At 32.8% G+C, this 24,331-nt stretch overlaps 2 protein-coding genes across 5 annotated transcripts in view; one reads left to right on the plus strand and one right to left on the minus strand.

Annotated features, from left to right (window-relative positions):
* The window catches only part of LOC118191620 (solute carrier family 35 member E1 homolog), a 28,637-nt gene extending 19,481 nt beyond the window's left edge, over nucleotides 1-9,156 (minus strand). The window contains exons 1-2 of the mRNA XM_035362446.2: nucleotides 8,625-9,156; nucleotides 2,474-2,544 (exon numbers count right to left, since the gene is read on the minus strand). Of these exons, the coding sequence (XP_035218337.1) occupies nucleotides 2,474-2,544; nucleotides 8,625-8,949 (396 nt within the window). The 5' untranslated portion in view covers nucleotides 8,950-9,156. The remainder of the gene's footprint in view (nucleotides 1-2,473; nucleotides 2,545-8,624) is intronic.
* Nucleotides 9,157-9,926: 770 nt separating this feature from the next.
* LOC118191619 (ribitol-5-phosphate transferase FKTN-like) overlaps nucleotides 9,927-24,331 on the plus strand; it is a 45,396-nt gene continuing 30,991 nt past the window's right edge. The window contains exons 1-3 of one of the 4 annotated variants that reach the window (XM_085818031.1): nucleotides 9,927-10,037; nucleotides 17,986-18,136; nucleotides 21,449-21,481. In XM_085818031.1, coding sequence (XP_085674157.1) covers nucleotides 18,044-18,136; nucleotides 21,449-21,481 — 126 coding nt within the window. In that variant the 5' untranslated portion in view covers nucleotides 9,927-10,037; nucleotides 17,986-18,043. Of the gene's footprint in view, nucleotides 10,038-10,232; nucleotides 10,568-17,985; nucleotides 18,137-21,448; nucleotides 21,482-24,331 lie in introns of those variants that run through there. The other 3 variants (XM_035362445.2, XM_035362443.2, XM_035362444.2) reach the window with 3 other exon arrangements.

A 24,331-nucleotide genomic window follows, 5' to 3' on the forward strand; every position in this document is an offset into this window, starting at 1 on the left:
CAAACAAAAACTAGCAGGTTGCTGTAGCAGAGTTCGTTGCTAAATTTTCGCCAAAAAATCCCTAAGTTACCATAATCCAAAGATTAACCGCATCTCCGTTGATGTTTAAAAACACTGTTTTATCACATTAAAATTTTAATTCAATTTCTCACAATATCTACACAAATTTTATGTTTAAGTACAGAAATGTGTATTTATTATGCTAACATCATGTGCATTTTTCAAGTGCATTATTTTATGCCATATACTTTTGAATTAATCAGTATCTTCTTGTCATAAAGCTTTCATTTCATGTTAGCTTTATCTTGCAACTAAGCATGACTTTCACGGGTTCAACACATAACCTAAATTTTTCTGCAGACAATATGTTATTCATGTTACTCTACGTACCATATCTATGAATAAAGTATTTAATGATATTCATAAAATATTCTGGTTAGAGTTGACTTGTGCTATTGCAAAGTTGTTGTTTCATTTCTCGCCAAGTCATTTTATTTTAGGTAACCTGTGTAGTTGAATGTTATGGAAACCCTATTATGACATAATCATTTACATTATTCCGGGAAATTTTGAATCATGGGATGTTTTGTTAGGAAAAGGAAGTTAGTCAGGAAATACATTGCTTGTTTCATTGTTTAGATGGTAGAATGGCTGAATGTAGTAAGATTAATTTGAAGTTTCTGTACGATTTAGAACAAATGGGAAAAAGTGCATTCATTGACTCATCTGTAAACGAAAGTTTACTTAGTAGACATTTTCTGGATAGTCCAGAACTACATATGATATTTTTTACTCTTATTTTTGTGAATTTATGTAGCGATGCTAATACAGTCAAAAGTCGTTAATCCGGACTCGTCGGGAGTTCGGCGATTCCGGATTATAGATCATCAGTTTAAATCGCGTAAGATGGCATGCAGAAATTATAAAATTAAAAATATGAAACCGTAATTTATGAAATAAAGAACAATTATGATCTAAAGGGTATCAAAATTTACAAAAAAAGCTTAATATTTATTTGTTTACTTTATTAAACATTTCTTTCAATGTAAGTTGTTTAAGTTGCTTTGTTTTATGTGATAATACTTTCTCTTTAATTCTATAAACAGACATAATTTTTTGTTCACTTACAAAGTTCCGCTGTTCAAGTCCCGTTAATTGCTGTGCCGAGAATACCGACTAACTTGTCAATCGAAATTTTTTTGTTTTCACTAACCTCTCTGTCACATTCTTCATGTCTTTATCCATTTTTTGCAGCAATTCCACTTTTTGTTTGATGGACATCGAAACACACTTTCGTTTTGTACGATCCTTTGGGAGCTCCAGAATCAAAAATTCTATTTGACTTAATCGAAAGTTCAAGTTTACTTTTATAGTATTGCTCTTACAGTCTGCAAAAAATAATAAGCCGGATCCAATTCAAAGATTAAGGAACAACGCAATCATCAACATTAACTGAAATAGATAATTAGATAATTTTAGCTTACACCGTCCATTATACATAAAACACGCACGCGAAAACGTATTCTGCGCTTGCGCACACACAAATGCACAGTCGTAAGAGGTCTTACGCGCACGCGTAAACGCCTATGCGCATGTGTCAACGCGGCGCATGCGCAGAAAGTTTTTAGCTTTGAGGTCCGGATTATAGATCATTCCGAATTATGGGTGTCCGAATTAACGACTTTTGACTGTATACGGATTCAAGTTCAGATAATTTTAGGAAGTTTTTGAATGCTGTTAAGGAATTTTGTATGCCACAGACTGAAGATGAAGGAATTTCTAAATAAGATAAGTGGATATTTGCTTTGTGTAGTGCTTATATGCATAACAGGTTTTTCTTTTTTATGTTATTTTATTGTTTGGTTTAAAATGTAGTTTATTGAGATTATGTATTTTCTTCTGCCTCTACTGTAGAATTGTGTGCTCTCTTGACTTTTTAAGTGAAAATATATTGATGTGTACATGGATAAAGTCAAGAGAGTGTGCAATGCCATTTTTGAGCAATTCTGGAATGTTTTTTTAAGTGAAAAATAGGTCGATGTGTACATGGATATAGAGTTTGTGCAATTCTTTGTCTTGTTAATTTGGATTTATGTAGCATCAATTTTTAGCACAAAAATCGCCGCTACGCAAGCCAAAATAACATATTAAAGAATTGCACAAACTCAGTATCCATGTACCGCCAAAAATCGCCAAGGGGTACCCTTAAATATATGTTTACCAATATTCTTTTCATAAATAACATATCTTCTTCCACATGCACAATAAACCGTATTGATGTGATGTATTTGGCATAGATAGTTCAATAACATAACTTTATAAACTTATTTTACCTGATTCTCAAAACTATTATATAAAATCTAATTTCATTTACCTAATATTACTGTAACACAAAAAATTGTGCTCAACTTAAACATGTATAAATTCATCTCAGAAAATCTATTAAAATTTTTAAAAAGAAAAAATTTCTTACCTTGAATGTTTGCTTTTCACCAATTATTATCCTGGACAGGACAACTGTAAATAAGGGCATTGTAGCTTTGACTAAAAAATAAAATATTTGTCATATAGTTAGTTCTTTCTAATTCAGCAATTAGAGCGATGTAACACAAACAGAGCAATATCGTAAACAATTCTAGAACATCTTACAATGCAAAATTAACTCAATAAAATATATAATACTTAATTATGTAAGAAAATAATAAACAAAACACTCATGACACTTATACTTCCAAAAATTTTATTTTTGTTTATATACATGCATTTTGAATAATCACAAAAAATTCCAAACTAGTAAGTAGCAATGAATAAAAATGTAACTTACAAATACAGTTGAAGGTTTCCAAGCTTAATATTCCGTAATTTCATAATAATGCAAAAAACTCTAATTTTTACAAATTACTTAATCATGATTTGACAAATTAATTTGAATGTGAATTAAACCCTCCTTTATGCTAAAATTAAGCTGTATGTTATTTTTAAAAGAAACAGCAAAGCTTAAGTATTCAAATTTACATTAAACACAGCATTCATAATTTGTCATACAGTAGTAAAGAAGGTTTAGTTTATGTTAAACCCACATCCACGTTTACATATCTTTTAACCCTAGATATGTTACTTAGTTGCTTCTCGTCCCATACATAAATATGTATGTGGGGCAATGCACAATAGTTTAGTTTAGTCTGTTTGATTATGGCAAAAAATGAGGGCTATCTACTGAAATAGATGGATGCTTTCATGAGGAACTTTCTCAGGAAAATTGGCTCACATCTGCATTACACTGGGAGAAAAACCACAAAAACATCCATGCAGCCAGCCTGTTTCCTGAGATTTAACCTAGGTTGAACTAGCACTAGTCAGCATCTTTAACACTCAGTTGGTCGTGAGCTTAATAACTTAGTCTAGATTTCTGCATTAAACATGTTTTTAGGAGAGTACTTTGTAGACAATTTAGGCCATTCATTTGACAAACATATTCCTGCAGCAGATAAATCGTTTTTTTTCTTCACTATTACTGTGTCTAAAAACTTGTTTTCTCTTTTCTTCCTTCAGCTGGTATTTGCATATTGATGCAACCACCCTGGCACAATTTGGCAGTTTTTTACACATGAGAATATATTTTTTACATATAAGTTTTAAAACAAGAACTGGTGTAAAGTCTACATTGCCCAGATGAAATTGTAATTTTTACTTCAACTCACTCTTTTCATCTACGAGAAAATTTGACATATGGCTGCAATATAAATTGTTTCCTAAATTGGGATTTCTGGGATTTTTAGCAAACTTCAGGGAGCCTGACTTCCTGTAATCTTTATATTTGCTGCCTTTGTCACATGCTTGCCTCAAGAAATTCAGAACTTATTCTCATAATAAACATGAGCAACAGTCTGGCCCTGGTTATAGCTAACAGCTTGAAAGCTCTCCTGTAGGAGGGGAATCAAAACAAAGATACACAGTCTTTTGGTTTTGTATTCAGTGCGATGCTGAATTCAGCTATTTCATCTGCTTACAAGGGACCCTAACTGCATCATATATACGAGGCAGGTAAGAAGGCCCTTATAAACTTAAGATGGATTCTTATGTATGAGGGCTGTTCAGAAAGTATCGAGACTGAATTTATTATGCAAAACAGGTTTGGAGTCAATCTCCTTCGAAATATGCTCCATTGGCAGTAACATACTTGGCCCAACAATGTTTCCGGTCCTCGAAACATTTCTGGAACTCCAACTTTGGGATGGCCTGAAGCTGCTGCGTTGAATTCTGTTTTATGGTCTCAATATCCTGAAACCGGTGTCCTTTTAAGGTGTTCTTGATCTTGGGAAAGAGGAAGAAATCTGGAGATGACATCTCCGGCAAGTAGGGAGGATGTGCGACTTAGATAGTTCCGTGTTTTTCCAGGAACTGCTGCACAAGATTGCTGGTGTGCGCTGGGGCTCCGTCATGATGAAGCATCCAGCGAGAAGACGCCCACAACGCCGGTCGTTTTCTGCAAACAGCCTCTCTTAATCTCCTCATGACGTCCAAGTAGAATTCCTTGTTCACTGTCTGGCCCTGGGGAGCGTCCTCATGATGAACAATTCTATCTGAATTGAAAAACACAAGCAACATGACTTTGATCTGGCTTCGTACCTGCCGTGCTTTCTTTGGCCGAGGAGACCCGGGGCTTTTCCATTGTGGCGAATGCTGCTTTGTTTCGGGATCGTATCCGTAAATCCACAACTCATCCCCAGTGATGATGAGCTTCATGAACTCCGGATCGTTGCTTGCACTTTGAAACAAATCAGATGAGATTGCCAGTCGTAGGAGTTGCTAATCCTCAGTGAGGAGACGCGGCACAAGCTTTGCAGACACTCGGCGCATGTTCAAGTCCTTTCTCAAAATTTCGTCACATGATCCTACGGAAATGCCACACTGCTGTGCAATTTCTTGGACTGTTAAATGATGATCAGAGCACACCACAGCCTGCACTTTTGCAATCTTGTCCTCATTGCGAGAGGTGGACGGGTGTCCAGAATGGGGATCACTGTCCACTGATTTCCAACCCTCCTTGAATCGCCGGAACCACTCGAAAACTGTTTGGCGAGTAAGGAGTAGAATTTCTCCATATTTTTATATGCACGACTCATCGCCTTATCTCCAAACGCTGTTTTCATCATCTCATAGGTTTCGGTGCCTGTTTTACCGAGCTTAAAGCAAAAATTGATACAGATTCACTGCTCCCTGTTTTCAGACATTTTCTGTTTTTGACAAATGAAAGCAAACACTCCACATGAAACAAGTCAGTGTGACCGAACGGTGCGCTGTACGGTTTTTGTGAAGCAAAGTGAAACATGCACATGCATGATGCACACTGTACCACCACTAGGTGTTTTCTGTAATAAATAGAATAAATTCAGTCTCGATACTTTCTGAACAGCCCTCGTATACAGTCAAAAGTCGTTAATCCGGACTCGTCGGGACTTCGGCGATTCCAGATTATAGATCATCAGTTTAAATCTCGTAAGATGGCATGCAGAAATTCTAAAATTAAAAATATGAAACCGTAATTTATGAAATAAAGAACAATTATGATCTAAAGGGTATCAAAATTTACAAAAAGAAAAAGCTTAATATTTATTTGTTTACTTTATTAAACATTTCTTTCAATGTAAGTTGTTTAAGTTTTGCTTCGTTTCATGTGATAATACTTTCTCTTTAATTCTATTAAACAGACATAATTTCTTGTTCAGTTACAAAGTTCCGTCGTTCAAGTCCTATAATTGCTGTGTCAAGAACACCGACTAATTTGTCAATCGAAATTTTTTTGTTTTCAATAACCTCTGTCACTTTTCTTCGCTATTGGAAGCGAATTATAATGACGAGGAACTTGTTTTAAATCATATCAAAGACGGAGCATATCGAGATGAAATACTACATTTGGTAAGGAATTATAAGCCAAATAAAATAAAAACATCTGCGCTGAAGATAAGGATAGTGCTGACAAATCAACTTCCAATTCATTACGCGCCCGCCGCTGAGCAGCCTGAAATTGATAAACAGATTTCGGATTTCAAAATATACTTTCGCTTTAGATCCTTTACATATTAACAAATATATATCGGAAATTCTATTTGATATAATCGAAAGTTTAAGCTTACTTTTATAAAATTGCTCTTACAGTCTGCAAAAAATAATAAGCCGGATGCAATTCGAAAATTAAGGAACAACGCAATCATCAACATTAACTGAAATAGATAATTAGATAATTTTAGCTTATACGTCCATTATACATAAAATGCACACGCGAAAACGTATTCTGCACTTGCGCACACTCATATGCACAGTCGTAAAAGGTATTACGTGCACGCGTGAACGCCTCTGTGCATGTGTCAATGCGGCGCATGCGCAGAAAGTTTTTAGTTTTGATGTCCGGATTATAGATCATTCCGAATTATGGGTATCCGAATTAACGACTTTTGACTGTATATCCATCTTCATTTAAATTTAAACATATATATATTGTTCAGCAGGACATTCAAGAACGCCCAAGCCTTTGGGCCCCCATGTGATGGCATTCTTCACATATCCTTAGTTATGCCACTGCTTGTTACTCACATAGTTGCCAAAGCATTCTGAAAATATGGTGATATTAACTGAGGTAGTTGTATTAACATGAAAGTACTCTGCAGCTAAATCAGCCATGTCATGCCATAAAATAACTTTTCCTTATTTTTATGGTTAAATTTTCTGTTTTTCACAGCATCAATGAACAGTTTATAGCCACATATTTTTCACAAACATCTGCAAAACAAATGTTTAGTGTTTCTTCAAGATTGCGATCTTTTCTGCTACATAGCATTATATATTTTCATTATAATTTGCTCTGATCTACTAACAGTATCCTCACATTTCTTTAAAATTTTAGATTGAGAGGGGTTACAAAACATTTATCTGAAAGTAACATTCCATTGACTCATTTTTTAAAAGTTGGCCATAGAAATCTATTAAATTTAGTTTATTCCTTCTAAAAAGTTATACATTTTACAAGTTTTCAAAATTTAAAAATGTTCAGAAAAGAGTAAAAGTGAATAAGAATGATAAAAATGACAGAAGTTACTAAAATAAAAAAATGAATGCTTAATAGATTTATCAAAATGAAAAGTCCAGATACAGCTAAGATAGTTTTTGATTCATAAAAGGCAAGGACATCTAGAATTCCAGGTTAGTAAAACTGGTTAGATAGACTGCTCTTGGTAAAACTTTGAAAATGGCTTCCTTTGTAAAATGTTGAATTAAACGAAAACCATGCTATTTGGCTATTCCCTTACTTGATGACTACCCTCAGTCATTTCCAAAATCCTTTGAGCTTATTTAATGATTATCTTATTAAATCCATGGAAATTGGCTATATCTACACTTACATATCGGGAAAACGATGAAAATGGCCATGCAGCCAGCTGGTTTGCCAGCAAATGAACTGAAGTCTAGCCGCCAGTGTACATCAAGTTAGCTGATCAGCTGCTGGTGGGATCCAGATGCAACACTTAGAGATATTTGTCATAACTGATGCATATTTGAATTATTCAAGATCTACAAAATCTACAGATGAAACCATGATCATATTTTGATGACTATCTTTGATGCCATTTTAGTTATTTTCTATGCATGAAAATTAATTTTTTAAATACTATTTATAATAAATTATTTATCAAAACTTTTAGTACAAAAATAGAACATGAAAGTTCATATTCATGAACATGAAACATCTTTACATGAAAAAGTTATTAGGTGGATTTGATGCTTTAAAATGTGATAAACAAAGATTAAAAACAAAACTGAAAGTACCATTACCATTAAACTTGAAGGTCTCTCTCTCTCTCTCTATATATATATACACATCCACTATATTATATTAGAGAAATGATAGAATGCAAAATAAAAATGTACCTCTTTTAAGAAAATCGCTCTTATTATCATTAATATTTACTAATAGTTATATTATTGTATTATTTATATCACTATATTTAATATGGTGTTCATATACAGACTACAATTGTTGAACATTAATAAATTACCAATGCAAAGATAAATTACGTTTGATGAAATAATTTGGAAAACAGCATAATTTATTTATATATCAAAACAAAATAACTATTAAAATGACAGCTATTTTTTCTCACTCTGAAAAATATTCTTTATGTTTTTCATTTAAGTTTTAAATTGCTTTCCAGCTTAATATATTCATAGACTCTAATGCATTGGAGCAAAAAAAAAAAAAAAAAAAAAAAAAAGAGAAAGGGGAAACTTAGTAAAATTTGAGGGCCTAATATCTTGTAATAAATTAAGAAAACCAAGACCGTGAATAAGTTAAAATGTTTGGTTAGACTGCATATTATGAGTTGGTGTCAGTAAAGTATACAACACTTCTGCAGTCAACAGAATTTCTTAAAAGTGACTCGAGTTAGTAATTTATAATTACTGAAATAGAGAAAGTGAAGATATATTATAGTAGGAAAGACATTTAAATCCCCACCAGTATATGCCTTAATCAGGAATACTCAGGATATAATCCCACAGAATATCAGAGAGAAAGCTATGATTGAACTAAATATTAAAATGCCAAGATTCTAAAACAAATCACTTACCGGTGTGTGCGTATGAAACAGGCACTTTCCAGATACTGACGTGAGAAGACACTGACGCAAAAAATTTACCAAAGGCTAAAGGAACAATTAATTTCCAGTAATAACTTTTATTTATTTCAACCGCAGTCCTTATACCCCATAGCGAAAACAAAGGTCCAGAAAAAACAGTAGCAGTGAGCAATTGTACCATTGTAACAGTCATGGGATATGGAAAATCATTCAAAACAGTTTTTAGAATTACACCATTTCCAGAACTAACGCCATACCATATGAAACACAGAAGAACAACATGCAAAATTTCTCTAGCTTGAGAAGTATTAGCCATAATGTAATTTTAAATTTAATAAACTGTATTATTCTGCCATTGTTTGGAAAATGAAGTGCTAGAAGCAGTGCTATATTGTTCTAGTAGCTCGATAACATATAAAAGAGCTATAATTACAGGAAATATTATCTGATATATAAATTATTAAACGCAGCATCACACGTCAGCATCGGGTAGCTCAGCTACCATACTTCAAAAAGATTAAACCGTACCAGACGACAATACACGACAAGTTGTGTTGAGATGAGATGTTTTTTCATTACTTCCTTAATCGTTGTAAATAGCCACAACTAAATTAAATATAGAAATAAAATATATATTAAAAAATATCGAACCGTAAAATTAAAAAAATTGTAGTTTAGAAGAAAAAATTAATTTCTCTTTAAAATAATACTCTGATTCTTTTAATTTAGATATTTGGAACAAACTTTGACTTTCGGAGATAAAGTTGTTTCAGAAAGCAAGATATTAATTCCTTATTATCAAATTATTTTCAGACGTTGTATCACTGCTGCAGGAACGAATAGTAATTTTTAGACTACAGAATGACCTGTGAGTGCATGTTATGAATATAATGGAGTAAATGTGATATGTTATAATTATTTTCTAACTTAGATAAAATTTTTGCAAAAGACGAAATAAAGGATATTCCACGTTTTCCTTATATTAAATAAATATTTTTTAATTCATTTAGAGTCATACTTAGAATCAATTTTCTTCTTAGATCCTCCTTAGAGGAAGAAGTGAGACATAACGAGTGTAAGTAGTAGATTTTGGCTAATTAGTATATACTAATTAGCCAGAATCCTTCATATTCTGTCTGTAAAACATTTGCTTATATTCTGTTATAATTTAAAATCTATTTCATACACATAAAACTACAATTTATGCTGATGTAGTATATAGGTTGGAGGAAACTGCTTCACACATTGGATAGACAAAATAACATTGCATGCCTGGTTTTGTGCGCCAGGTGTGCTAGAAGGGAGCGGCTGCATATTGATTTTTTTTTTTACACACTAGTTTGTTAAACTCAATAACTGAGCAAAAAACTGTCGGAATGATCATTTCTAGCGAAATTTGAATAAGTAATTGAAATTTATCACTGCTATATTTTTATTAATTATTTCTCTTAAAATCAGTCTCCTTCCCACTGTTTACATGTTGCCTGCTCGAGATTTTCACAATTTTATCGGCGTTTAGCTTAATTATGTCAAAGATAGCCTTCGAATATTCTGTAATAAATAAATTAATTAGGAATCCAAATTTATTGCTACATCCTTTATATCGATATGTATTGTAATCATTACTAAGAGTAAAAGCGCGATTGTGTTTAAATATTAATGTTACGTCCAATAATTTTTATATGTCTGTGAGTAAGAGTTTTTTTCTTTGAAATACATATTCGGCCGAACAACTTACATATTTCATTCTCGAGTTTTAAGCGGAGAGGAAAACTGTTTGTTCTAGTTGATAATTTGTTTGTTGGATAGATGTGTTCCGTATAATCCTGTCTGTACAAGGATAATTGTGCTCCTTTTCTTTTCAATCCTAGTGTCGTTGAACTTGCAAGATTGACGAGAATAAATTAAATTACTGAAGTTTGACCACTAAAAATGTAAGGCGTCTTTTTTCAATTGTCCGTTATTCAACTACAAAATTTCTTGGAGTGTTAGAAAAGAAATTTAAAAGAATTTACTTTGCAGTTTTTCTGTTTGATTATATAAACACTTTTTAATTATTTTGAAGAAAATAAAATATTTATAATCACTACTTTTAAAGTATAGGAATTTTAATTAGTTGCAGCTTTTTTGTTCAATTTATATAAAATTATTTTTTATTTTCAAGTAGTATTATTTGCTGAATATCTTAAATATAAATATAAATTTCATTTTAAGTTTTCTGTTTTGGCTATTTAAAATTGCTTTAAATTTGATTTTTGAGATCTTTATATTTGTGTTCAACATTTTATTTATTGGAATTTTATTTTGTTGAGTGTTTGCTAATTTGAATGAATTGATTATAAACTCAAATGAATGTAATTTCTAGCAAATACTATGAAAGAATGCTTTTAATGAAGGAAGTAAGATATCAAATGTAAAACAAAACAAGCATTATTTTGATTTTATAGCAGTTGGAATATTGTTTCCATTTATTTTACTAACATATTAAAAGATTAATTTATTTGGGTTTCATTAAATGTCCTGGAATGCATATGTAAATTATACAGCAGATCATTATTGCCTGACAATATGAAATTAATCCTAGTAGAACTCATCAAGGATATAGTGCTAAATTTTTTAATGATTATAAGAGTACCCAAGTAGTAAAGTGAGTGAACACTGGCAGTTCAGTCCAGGGCTTGAATTCCATAAACGGGCTGACTGCATGCGAGGTTTTGTGGTTTTCTTCATTTGTAACATAGATACAAGTCAGTTCCCCTAAAAAAGGTTTTCCACAAAGGCATTGCTCCCCTTAGGCAGGTAGCCCTCATGTGCTTTGCCATCATCAAGTAAACCTATTTTTATAATGATGCATATTATATGAAATAAATATCACAAGAAATGCTTGTATCATAAAAACTTTTAATTTTCACTTAAAATATACATTAGAGCAGAGGACTTCATAGATGAGTGCGTAAAATTTATTACATAGAAGTCTTAAACTAGTTTTTCTGGAAATCATGCATGATCTTCTTTTATTAAAGCAGTCACTGTGTTTAGCTACCAAAACTGGGAAACGTATTACCTAATCTATAAAATATTTCACCTATCATTAAAGGCTTAGTTGTTGATCACTTTAACAAAGAAGTATCCCAAGCATATGCCAAATGTTTAAAAATGCTGTTTTGCAAGGCTGTGATTTTAAATTTTCGTGATTTTGTCATGACACCAGTGACAAGAGAATTATTTAGCAATTCATTATTCAATTTTTGGATTTCTGCTGTCAAGCATATTTTTAATGGAAGCAGCTTCACTAAAATAATTTTTCTCAGCTATTGTTAGATTTAGTAAAAGCTGTTTTATTCTTTTGTTTCTGAAAAATCGATGTCTACAACGATTTGTTTTCACTTTTAAAAAAGAACAGCATTTTAGTGCTTTCTAAAACCGTATAATAAAATATGATTAAACACACCAGCATGAACTGTTTGCGGTGGTGGGAAACTTTCGCTAAAACCCAATATTAAAGGTAGGCTATAGATAGAAACAGAGCCTAATTTATAGACATGCTGGAGCTCTATGAAAGGCCAACTTGAAAGGTAAATAATGAACAATTAAGTAAAGCAAAAAAGAAAAGAAATTATGCAAATTAATGATGAGTAGTTAGCAATTTAAAATACCAGGGCTTACTTTATTTGGGTTTTTGCCTAGGATTATGATTTCATATATGAATAAAGAAGTGCTGCAGCCTGTTTCTAGCATTCCTTTGCTGCATTTAAGCCTATGTGAGTTTATTCATATCAAATGCACGAAAAAAATTGATATTTCCACTTTGTATTACCTAATGACTGGCTATTACTAGAAATCATATCCTGATTATCAAAATTTTATTCCTGTGCTTACAAGAATTGCAGTTGTTGACATTAGCTTTTTTATTTTGCTGCGTCAGAATACCAGATCACTTAGTTCCCTAAATCCCAGTAGTGTCTATGAAGATTACTTGCTGTATGATATTGCTGCAAAATTGTACATACTTACTAGAATGCTACCTAACCAAACAACATTTCTTTTTTCATGAGGATTTGGATATTGTGTAGAAGTTATTTACAGTGAATAATTATGATTCCATATTCTTCAGTGTGCATGTAAATTTGTTTCTGGCACAAAGGTGTTGTTAGGTATTAATCTATATCAATTTGCTTTTGAGAAAAACATTGTTCAAAATCCTAGGTACTACTTGTACGATTTTTAGCTGCTCAGATATTTGATCTGGCTGGTTAGAATTCGTTTGCCAAATTTTTCAAGTTCAAAGATGGGATAAAAAATGGTACTTATCTGTTAATGGAGAATGATCGACTAACTTTGGCAGTAATTTGTTACAGTTAGATTTTTTTTTTTGGGTGGAAAATATTTGGCAGTTGCTTCAAAAATGGCTTCGAGAGTTTTTTAATCTGAGCTACAACCTTCTGCCACCACATGAACTCTGCTAAGTAAAACTTCAAATGGTATATTGCTGTATCCCTATGTGTTTGGTCTTTGTTTTTTTTTTTATTTTCATGACTTTGCAGTTAATCTTCAGATTATGGTAACTTGGCGACTTTTTGTCAAAAATTTGGCGACCAACCCTGCTACAGCAACCTGCTAGTTTTTTTTTCTTTTTTTTGACGCCATTTTGTTTTCACGAAGTAAAGGCATTTTTTTTTTACTCAACATTTTTTGCCAACAATGTGCTAGCCGAATTACGCTTATGCTAGAACTTTTATGGAACAAAAGTGCTTAATCATGACGAAGATTAGGTGCGAAATTGGTAGAATGTGCAGAATCACCCACTGCTTGCCGCGTTTTTAAGAATTGCACATACACTGTATCATCCATGTACACGTCGACCTATTTTCATTTAAAAAAAATCCCAGAATTGCACAAAAATGGCATTGCGCACACTCTTGACTTTATGCATGTACACTGCTAAAGTCCTAGCTAGCAACCTTTATCGCCTTACCAAAATGTCACCAAACTACGCGTTACCATATTCCAAAGATTAGCCGACTTTGCATTTCGCAGATGCAGAGTCAAGTAATTGTTCTAGTCCGTAACAGTAGTATCAGCCCTGTTGAGTTCTGTAGAAAATTTTATTGATGTCATTTATGTTAGACCAGTAGTAGACGAATCTGATGGTAATAACATATGGCTGTCTGCTTGCTGCAAGCCAGTTGCTGCTCGCATTCCCTTCGATTCTGTCGTCTTTCAAACATGATCATGTGCTCTTTGTTTGACTTGAATAAAACTTAATTTCATGCATTTGATGATTTCTTGGCAATATTATACTTTTGTAAAAAAACTAATGGCATCATCATCATTGTTTTGGTAGATCATAATAGATTCATGATAAAAAAATTAAAATTGGCTAATAGGCCATCTTAACACTTAGTGATCAAACTTAGTCATACTTGCAATAGCTATTACTCTGTGTTATGATGTGGTGTGGGCATCCATTTGATCTCTTTTTCGATGAATTTTGCTTTTTTCTTCGGTAACACATTAGCACCTAAAAGTTGTTCACCTAAACGTACCTAAAAGATGTAAGAATGTTAGAATTTCCTGTTTATTTTTAAAACCGCTTAATTTAGACTGATGATGAAATTATTGGAAATAGCTGAAAGTAATAACATGTAATCATCTGAATTGAATGATTTCTTTTATACAGTTATGAGATTTGTTGTAACTTGGTATATAGTAAACCTTTGTTAATACAAATCTCAGGGGACAGAAAAGAATTTATGTTTAATAAATTCATGTTAACTGTGGATTAAATTTTTTTCTTTTTCTTTTTTTTTTTTTTTTTTTTGCAATAGTTTTCTGTATATAATAACTGTTTACATACTGTAAGATCATATGCATCAGTACCTGGACCGAAATTTTGTTCATGTTAAACAAATGTTTGCCATAAAGGAGTTTGTTTTGAGGGGGATTTACTGTATAACCTTGCAAAATTTGAAAAATTTTCTTTAATGGTTCAAATTTTATCCTAGTGAATTAAAATTTTTATAGATTTAATTTTTCATTAACAGGTCCGAAAAGCTGCGCTGTAGGCAGGATTAAATTTGCTCTCTTATAATTAAAAAATATACATTAATTTATTTCTTTAAAATAAGCTTATATGTTTTTATGCATCTGAGAAGGCAATTATATGATTTTGATCAATCAGTGGATTGTTATACTAGAGAAAATTAACGTTGGGCTAGTGGGATTTGTTTGAAGTCTGTTTTCAGGGCTATCTTTCATTGCTTTGTTCAAACAACCAGCCTATTTCAAACAGTTTTCTACTGGATTTACCACTGAAAGAAAGATATATCTTTTTCTCCCTTCTGCAGAAGTTTGTCCAATCAGTTGTCTGAATCGAAACTCCATCTCTGTGGTTGTTTTTTCCTTTTACGTGGTAATTCTTCTTGTCAGTAGTGGCTCACTATTTTTTTATTGTGTGAGAAAGTGAAAAAATTTGCAAAAATGAGCTGTTGCTTTGGAATGTTTGCATGTGTGATACCGCTGTAAGGGTCATTCTTTTGTGCCAAATGCACCAAACTCAATGTTTCCTAGCTCCATTTGTTTGGGTTGCCCACTCTGTTTTTAAAGTCTAACGCCCTGTAATGTATTTTGCTGTAATTGACAAAATAACAGATAATCTTCTTAGTAAAACATAAATTTTATTTTTAGTTTACGGAGATAGATAATTTGTATACAATTCTTAAGTGGCAAAATTTTCTCGCATCTACTAGCTACATAATACAAATATGGCATTGCCACTTCAGCAATAAATATAGTTATTTGATAAATAACAAAATATTACAACCTCTTAATAGAACTCAGGTGTAACTGTATAATATTGAGAATACCTAAAGTAGTCAACGTTATCAGAAGTTCAAGGTCAATAGCCTGTTCCTCCAATAAATGTTTTTGAGGATGTCCCATAATGAATACTGCCATCTTGACCACCATAAGAGCCTCCCTGAAGGTATAACCTTCAGAGCTGTATTCTGCTCCATCCTTTGAGATTGCCTTTTTTTTACCTCTCCCTTTTGCTTTTTCAACTCAAGTACCTTTTGCAATTTTCAGTTCTCGGGCACATTTCTTTTTTTGCGCTCCGGACATTCTCTTTTTGATTTTATCTAGAGAGGCAGCCATGCTTTTAATAGCTTCCTGCCCTTCTCTATTTGATTGAGTAACTTGAGCAGTGGTCATTTCTGCCCTTTGATTAATTCCTGTGGGTTTCCTCGTTTTGAGAAGAAAGGTGCAACTTTGAGGTTTTGCCTGCAAAAGCAGAATTTCTAACTATATTGTCATTTTCAGCCATATATAAACTAGAAAAGAAAGTACAGTCTGAAATCTGGACGTCCACTATCCGGAATGATCTAAAATCCGAACCTCAAAACCACTAACAACGTTTTTCTCCTATGCTTTACACATGCGCATTTGATTGCCCCCTCCGTGCATAATAAAACATCTGGAGAGTCCCGATTCTTAATTTCACTTCAACACTAAGTAAAATACCTTGTTATTTAAGAAACAAACATTTTAGCTTAAATTTGTACGATCGGTAATTTGGCTGTGTTGCTGCGTATCTGCTTTTTGACACACATCTCAAACCGAAACATTCCCCATAGATACATCGTTGATCTGATGCCAACCTGGCGAATCATTATTTATTATACTTTCCTTTCATCACTGCATGTTTATCAAAACATGACAACTTGAGTAATGACTCATGTAACGATGCCTAAATTTTTTTTTTTTTTTTTTAATATTAGTAATTGAATAATAAAGGAGTAAGGTAACTTTTTATGTTGACATTATGCTTGGCGATGATTCCAGATTTAAGTTATATGCGCTAAAAAATGATGAAGAGGAAAAATTTACCAAAAATTTCTTTTCATTATGCTAAAAATAGATTTTGTTGATGATACTCATAGACCCAAAGATTACATTTAGGGCTATTTGAATTAAAAGTAACTGATTTGTTATTCACATAAACCCAGAACCAGCGCCAGGGCTCGTATGGCCACACAGAGTCGCAGAATTTAGGACCCACAGAGACTGCATCAGGCTGCAAGATATCTAGTGCCTGCCCTCAATAAGGCTTAAGTATATGTGGGAATTCATTTATTCAGAACTCTGATAAGCCTTGAGCACGTGTAAGAAATAGACATAACTACAATAAATAACTAATACAATTCAGGCTTAATTGTCTCAGTGCATGATAGAAGCAAGATAAGATTTAACGGAACAACTTGCCGTTAGTCGCCAAGCTCATGATGCATAGCCAAATATATGTATAGTGAAGGATAGCTAAATTTGATGATGATAGCCGCTAATTTTAAAGGTTTTCGGATATCACAAAACAAAGGTGAAATTTTCCAATTAAGAGATTTTGTAAAGAAATGTGGAGAAGAAGTAATAAATAAAGATGATATAAAAGAAGTTTTTCATTGCGATGACAATGCTTCTCAATCATCAATCAATTAATGAATGTCAAAATCTGTAGTATGGTTCTAGATCCAGAAAATACCGCTACCGATAGTGAAGAAAGTGACAGAGAAGTTACTGAAAATGAGAAAAATTTGATTGACAAGTTAGTCGGAATTCTAGAAACAGTAGGTACAGGACTTCCAACAATGTAACTGAACAAGAAATTATGTCTGTCTACAGAATTAAAGAGAAAGGTATTAGCACATAAAACAGAGCAACTTAAATAAAACTTAAATAAATTGAAAGAAATGTTTAATAAAGTAAACATCTTACTAGATTTAAACCGATGATCTAATATCCAGAAAAATCCCAAATCCAAAATTGCCGAAGTCCCGACGAGTACAGATTTTGGACTTTGTACTGTACAGAGTAAAAAAAGGTTCGCTCAGTACTGCTTGTTTCTGGCAAAGCAAAATACTCTAGAAGTCATACGTTAATAGACTAACTGCAGTGTCTGTCACCCTAGGCATGGGTCGCATAACAGCAGAGTTATGGGAGGGGGTTCGTGGCTTCTTATTTATTATTCAAAGGTATCCCATTAGATACTACAGGACATCGGGCTATTCACCACCTGCCGACATGCCTGGTAGCCTTTCAAGCCCCAGGTTGAGGGTTATTACCGAGAGTCATATTAAGGAAAAATGTACTGTTGAGAGCTTAAATATTAAAAGTGCATTTTCAACTTTTCAGAAATAGATTAGGAAATTGCATAATCATTAAAAATACTGCGACAATTAAAAATATACTGTACGTAAGGAATATTTCATTGTAAATTATTTTTTTTTCCATAAATGGAACATTCTTGAATTTTGTTTTCTGTGATATTTTTCATATTATATCTTAATTCTTGTTTCAGATGAAGATTCATCAAGGTTTTGGAATTCTTTTTTATCCAGTTCTTTTGCATAAATAGAATGAAAAGAACAAATCTTCTGTATATTGCATGTGGAACAAGTCTCACTCTGTTAGTTCTTCAGATAGTTGTGTTGCAGTCTCTTATCAAAAAAGTAAGAGGAAATTTTATTAGATTTTAAAGATTACATATTTATATTTTTAGCAATTATTATGTATATACAATACTTACAACTTTTACGTCTATCATTCTTAATTTGTACTTTGTTAGAAATCAAAGACTTAAGCAAATTATTGTTCAGATAATTTTACCTGAGTCCAGTGATGAGTAGCAGCATAGATTGATTAATACAGTATAAAGTCCGAGATCTGGACTCATTAGAACTTTAGCAGTTCTGGATGTGGGATTTTTCCCGTTATTGGATTGTCAGTGTAAGTCTAGTAATATGCTGTATGCTGATAGTCATGTGGTGATGAAGCAAGAAATATAAAATAATGATTTGTAAGTTAATGTCGGGGATGTAAATTATTCAGTAGGTATAAAATCGGTGATGTTTTTATGTAGAATGTTTCAGTTTGAGATGTTTGCTAAGCAGAAAAGCCAAATCATTCATCACACAGATTTTTGCTAATAAATGATTGTTTCTTCAGTATAGAGGTATTTTATTTAGAGCAGAAATAAAATTAAGAATTGGAGTTTTTCTCATGTGTCTTTAAGGAAAGATATCAAATGTGCATGTACAAGGCATACTCCATCCCTTAAAAAATATTACTGCTGGTTTGGGGGTTCAGAATTTATATCATTCTGGATACTGGACATTCAGGTTTCAGACTGTACTGTTTAACAGATTTTATTGATCCATCCGGTGGTTAATGTTATTATATTTGCAGTCTAACTAAAGAAATTAATGTAAATGCAATTCAGTCATGTGCTACTTTCTTTAGTAGAAAGGATTTTGGATTTTACCACATGACTGTCTACTGTTTATCTGTACCGTTAAACCAAATATCATTTATGAATATTCAGCATTTTACCATTTTGCAGTCCAAGGAGGCACATTCTTGCAAGAGATATAGTGGTATCGCCAACTGCCAAAGGGCATGAGTTCCGGAGAAGGCATGTATGTTTGTAAATGTACAGCGTGTTTCAAAAAGAATATACGTATTTCGAATGCATGTGTTGATTAAACTGTATGGCATATGAATAGGAAACTTTGCACACATATGTACGAACCTCTGAAGTTCAGATTACAGATGTTACAGATGTTCAATATGTCCTCCATCAGCGACACCAACAATATCACATCAAAACTCAAATTCCTCCCATACTCGGGCAAGCACGTCCGTTGTCACTGATGTTATGACAGTATGGATTCGGTTCTTCACCTCTTGCATGTTATGTGGGAGTGGTGGTACATAAACGTTGTCTTTCATGAAACCCCACAGGAAGAAGTCACATGGTGTCAAATCCGGTGACCGTGGAGGCCGACGACCAATCCAGCGTTTTGGTAGAGTTTCATTCAGATAATCACACACTTGGTGATACCAGTAAGGGGGTACTCCGTCTTGCTGAAAAATGAAGTTTTCTTCGTGCAGCCTCAGAAACAACCAGTGTTGTAACATAGTGAGATACTGCTGATCATCAAAGTTTCCATCCTGACGTGTTTCCATCAAAGAAGAATGGGCCGTAAACAGATGATCAGGATATCGCACATTGATTTTGGGCGAATCTAGTACATGTTCAATGGCTGCATGTGGGTTCTATAGGCACCAAATTTGAACATTGTGTTTGTGTACATGACCACTAACATGAAAAGTCGGTGATGTTTTTATGTAGAGTGTTTCAGTTTGAGATGTATGCTAAGCAGAAAGGCAGCTACAAAGCCAAATCATTCATCACACAGATTTTTGCTAATAAATGATTGTTTCTTCAGTATAGAGGAAAAAATCTCTTCCAGTTAAGGAAATTGAACCTGTTTGTAAATGTAGCCTGATCAGCAAAATGGTTAGCATGCTGCTTAGTATATCAAAAATCGCAACATCAAGTGCTGTTGATAACTTTTTCTGATTTTCAACTTTCCTGCTTTCCCTCATTTTAACATCCTGTTTGTCCTATTAGCTTTAAAAGATTAAATTTTAATTAATTTAAATCCCCTCCAAATCCATACCAGCCTTTCATAAGGGCATTCTGTTAAAATAAGCCCATGTGAATTTGTTTTAAAGGACATTTTTTGTTATTCACCTGGATACATTGTGGCATGAAAATGAATAAAGTGCACAGTTTGATTGTGGGTTGATGACTTAGCTCTCAGTTAAGATCATCTTTTAACTGCATCACCTCATGAATTTGCCTCTGTTCTACTTTCCTTTGACCTTTTCTACATTTTATAAGTTCTTATTTTAGATATCCTGTTTAAAAACTAATGATATGTAATAAATGAAATTACTTATAAAGTATTTATTCAGATTAAAATTATTGAAACAAAGTTTTACAAACATCTTTAAAAAGCTTTCTTTTCTGGGCATTCTCTTAAGAAAACCTTTGCTTTTAGGCGGTGGTGCAGTTAAAAGATGATCTTAACTGAGAGCTAAGTCATCAACTCAAAATTTTTATTAATTTTGCTTGAGGTACAAAAACAAATACTAATCAGAAAAATTACTATGGAATTTGAAGGTGGAAATCAGCTCTTATCTGCTGCTACGTGCACGTGCATACCTGGGTGACCACATGGTGCTGAGGTTATGGGTTGTCTATTTTGCTGACATAGCATGTTGCCTCATGAATACTTTTAAAGGGGCCATGGGCAATCAGAAAGCACCACTTTTTTAATAAGCTTACTAAAAAGTAAATTATTTTTCTGTTTAAAACCTTTTACAGAATATATAGTACTTGTTGATTATCTGGTACATCATGAACAACGAATTGATGCCTTTTAGTGATAACATCTGATTTTTCTATCTCTGTGGGAATGCACATTAAAAATGGTCTCAGATTATTAATCTCTGCAGATTGTTTCTACTTGTATTTGAACTCTGACAAATAAGAAGCTAGAGAGCTGTGATAAGTAAGAAAAAGGTGGGAATAATGTCATGTATTAACCAGTTGTACTACCTTACCATGTATTTCTCAGTTTTGCTGATCCTCACCCATGTTCAAATGTGTGTGAGTTGATGTTGATTTTGGGATCAAATCTGACACTGAAATAATGAAAATAAAGCCATTCTCACAATATCTCAGCCTTCCCTCTCCCTAAAAGAAGTGTTATCTTTGTGGCACTATCCAAGTTGCTTCTTGGGCTGCAAAATCATTGCAAGGATCGGGCTTACAGTTGGTATTTTTGACAATGTATTAGTGAGTATTCAATAACCAAAAAGTACTGAATAATTTAATAAAATGAAATTGAATTATTATTATTATTATTATTATTATTACTACTACTACTACTACTACTATTATTATTTTACAGGAAAAAACTGAAGTTGTGCTTGATTCTGCTTATGTAAGTCTTTTTTTCATGATATCTGCATTACATTATAAATATGTATGTATGCAATGAATTCTCTTATGACAGCTATCTTCATAAGATGACCACCTGTGAAATTTCAGAGTTTTCTGAGAATGCAAATAGACATTACTATTAAATATAGCCTTTCTAACAAGATAAAAAAGACCCAGATTCAGATGTAACAGTGGGCGATTATCTTAAAGATGGCTCACTTTATGTAAATTTTGGAACAGTTGAAAACTTTTTGAATTAGATAATTTATTTTATTAGATATTTTCTGACTATCTGCTTAGCCTTTCCAAAAAGTCGTCAGTTGTTGGCAATTATTCGATAACCTAACATGCGAAAGACAACAGCCATTTTCAAAAATGGCACTGCGCTAAGATTTATTTAAAACAGAAACCAATTAACCAAATTAAAAATGCAAGAATTATCCATAATAAAACAATTACTTTTTTTCCTGTTCTTCTTCCCAAATGTGGAGATATTTGATTTAGCTTCAAGAAGCATCAGAAAATAGTAAAAACATCGAATCGTGCATGCTGTCCATGTAAACAGCGATCAGTTTTCACTTAAAAAACAACAAAGAATGCCAAAGAATTTGTTTTATTGTGGCGTCAAAAGCAGCAAAGAATTAGTTTTATTGTGGCATTGGTGCACAGATTCAGTCATTTACAAAGTGTGACTTTATGGTACAAGAATTTTGAATGAAATGCATTACTTTCTTTTTCATCAGATGGCAAACTCCATAGTCCCACTGTGATTTCTTACAAGGGGAGGGGAAGCACAAACTCATCAGAGACAAATTAGAACAAGCATTAACCAGAATAATGACCATTAAATTTTACCTGGTTTTTGCCACATAAATATTTTTTCATGATTGTTATGGGTTGCCTATCTTGGTGACATAGTTAGTGTGTTTGCCTGGTGAATCTTTTTCATGGTTGGGCAGATAATCAAAAAGTACCTTTTATTAAGTTATTTGTAAGGTGTTTTGGAAACATTATATATTTTAAAATTTTACATGGAAGTAAAGTTAAGTATTTTTAATGTTGTAAGGCATTTCATGCTTAAATCCTTGCAACGTTGCTTCCTTAAAAAAAAAAAAAAAAAAAAAAAAAAAAAAAATACTAACAAGAAAATAATCTTTCAAATATAGCATTATAAATAAACTTTGTTTTCTGAAATTTAGTTCTTAATGTGAATTTTGAAAATTCTAAACCTTCACTTTAAAGCAGGAAGAAAAAGAATTTTTGTCTGAGAGGAAATTGAGAAGGAAATTAAAATATTTATTTTACTTTGTATATAATATTACATATAATTTTTAGCTCAAAGGGGCAAATTTGCCCAGAAGGGCTATTAATTTTGTTTTGGCATTTTGCATTTATTCACTATAAATGGCAAATCACTTTCTAAATTGTTGCCACCAAATATTAGAGCCCTGTATTATATTTAGAGGAATTAAATGATGAACGTGAAGAACATGATATTTAATAAGTAAAGGTAACACATGAAGCATTAAAAAAAAAAAGCCCCTTTGTGTGTATTATAAAATCTGAAAAGCTTTCAGAATAAAATCTGAAAGCTTTTATGATTTTTTTTTCTTCTAACGACCAACTAAAATGCTACTTGTTTCAGTTATACATTTAAAATTTAAGGTACTCTTCTGTTTTGAGGGCCGTAAAAAAATTGCAGCGAAAATGTATGCGCAAAAGCGTCAAATCTAGCAAACACGCCCATTTAACAGCGCGCCAAATCTAGTGCTATGGATTTAAAAATTTGGGAATTACCCAAGATGAAAAGTCGGCAATAGAATTTTGGGTAAAGTGCAGACTCACTCACTGCTTGATGCGTTTTTAAGAATTGCACATACTCGGTATCCATGTGCACATCGACCTATTTTTACTTAAAAAAAATTCCCAGAATTGCACAAAAAATGGCACTGTGCATTTTGCACTTTTGCACAAAAATGGCATCCCCTTGACTTTATCTATGTACACATTGACCTATTTTCATTTAAAAAATAAAATAAAATTGACAAAAACCCAATTGTTTTTACCTTTGTAAAGAGCGGCAAACAAATAAGTGAGCTATTCTGCACTTCTGAATTTCGATTCTGAATGTTTTCAAAGAAAAGGCATCATTCATTATACAGAATTATGTTTGAACTGATGCTAAAGCAAAGTTTAAAGTTTAAAGAAATTAAACATTTAGCAGTAGTAGCAATGAAAGCTCCCTGAGATATGTTGTGCAGACATTGAAGACAATAAAAGATTTTGAACTTAACCAATTTATTAACAATATAATAAAGAATAAAAACACAGAAAATAAAAGTCAATAATATCATAGTCTTAGGAAAAATATAATATAATCATCATTCATCAAACAATATTTTTACCTGGTCTCCAAAACACTGGCATTCTATACAAACAAAAATGTCCTAAACAGTAATTATGCGGCCTAAAAATAAAGCTGGCTACACATTTAATCAGTCCATAATCAATGGTCAAGAAAAACACCTGAAAATTTAAATGAAGTTCTTGAGAGCACTTAAAACAGGCCTAACCCCGTTTGCACAAGAAGTCGCCGCTCACGTATTTTTAATTCCGCCTTCATTGAAGAAACATGGATGCCGCCCACGGCAGTCACTCATATGGTAGCCTCTGGATCCGAAGAACTTTATTCTGGAACCATCATCTCACAAACCGGAATCAAGGCATTTTATTCACCGGACTGCATGCATCCTTTTGAAGGGGCTGGAAACCGCTCACTCACTTGCCGGGAAACCAGGAACTAGAAGCGTTGAGCCAGAGCGACGCGAGATACTTATAGCAGAAATAGGAA

This window comes from Stegodyphus dumicola, chromosome 6, assembly GCF_044657685.1.
Source record: "Stegodyphus dumicola isolate Sdum_Otavi_A_Nest chromosome 6, ASM4465768v1".
NCBI lineage: Eukaryota > Metazoa > Arthropoda > Arachnida > Araneae > Eresidae > Stegodyphus > Stegodyphus dumicola.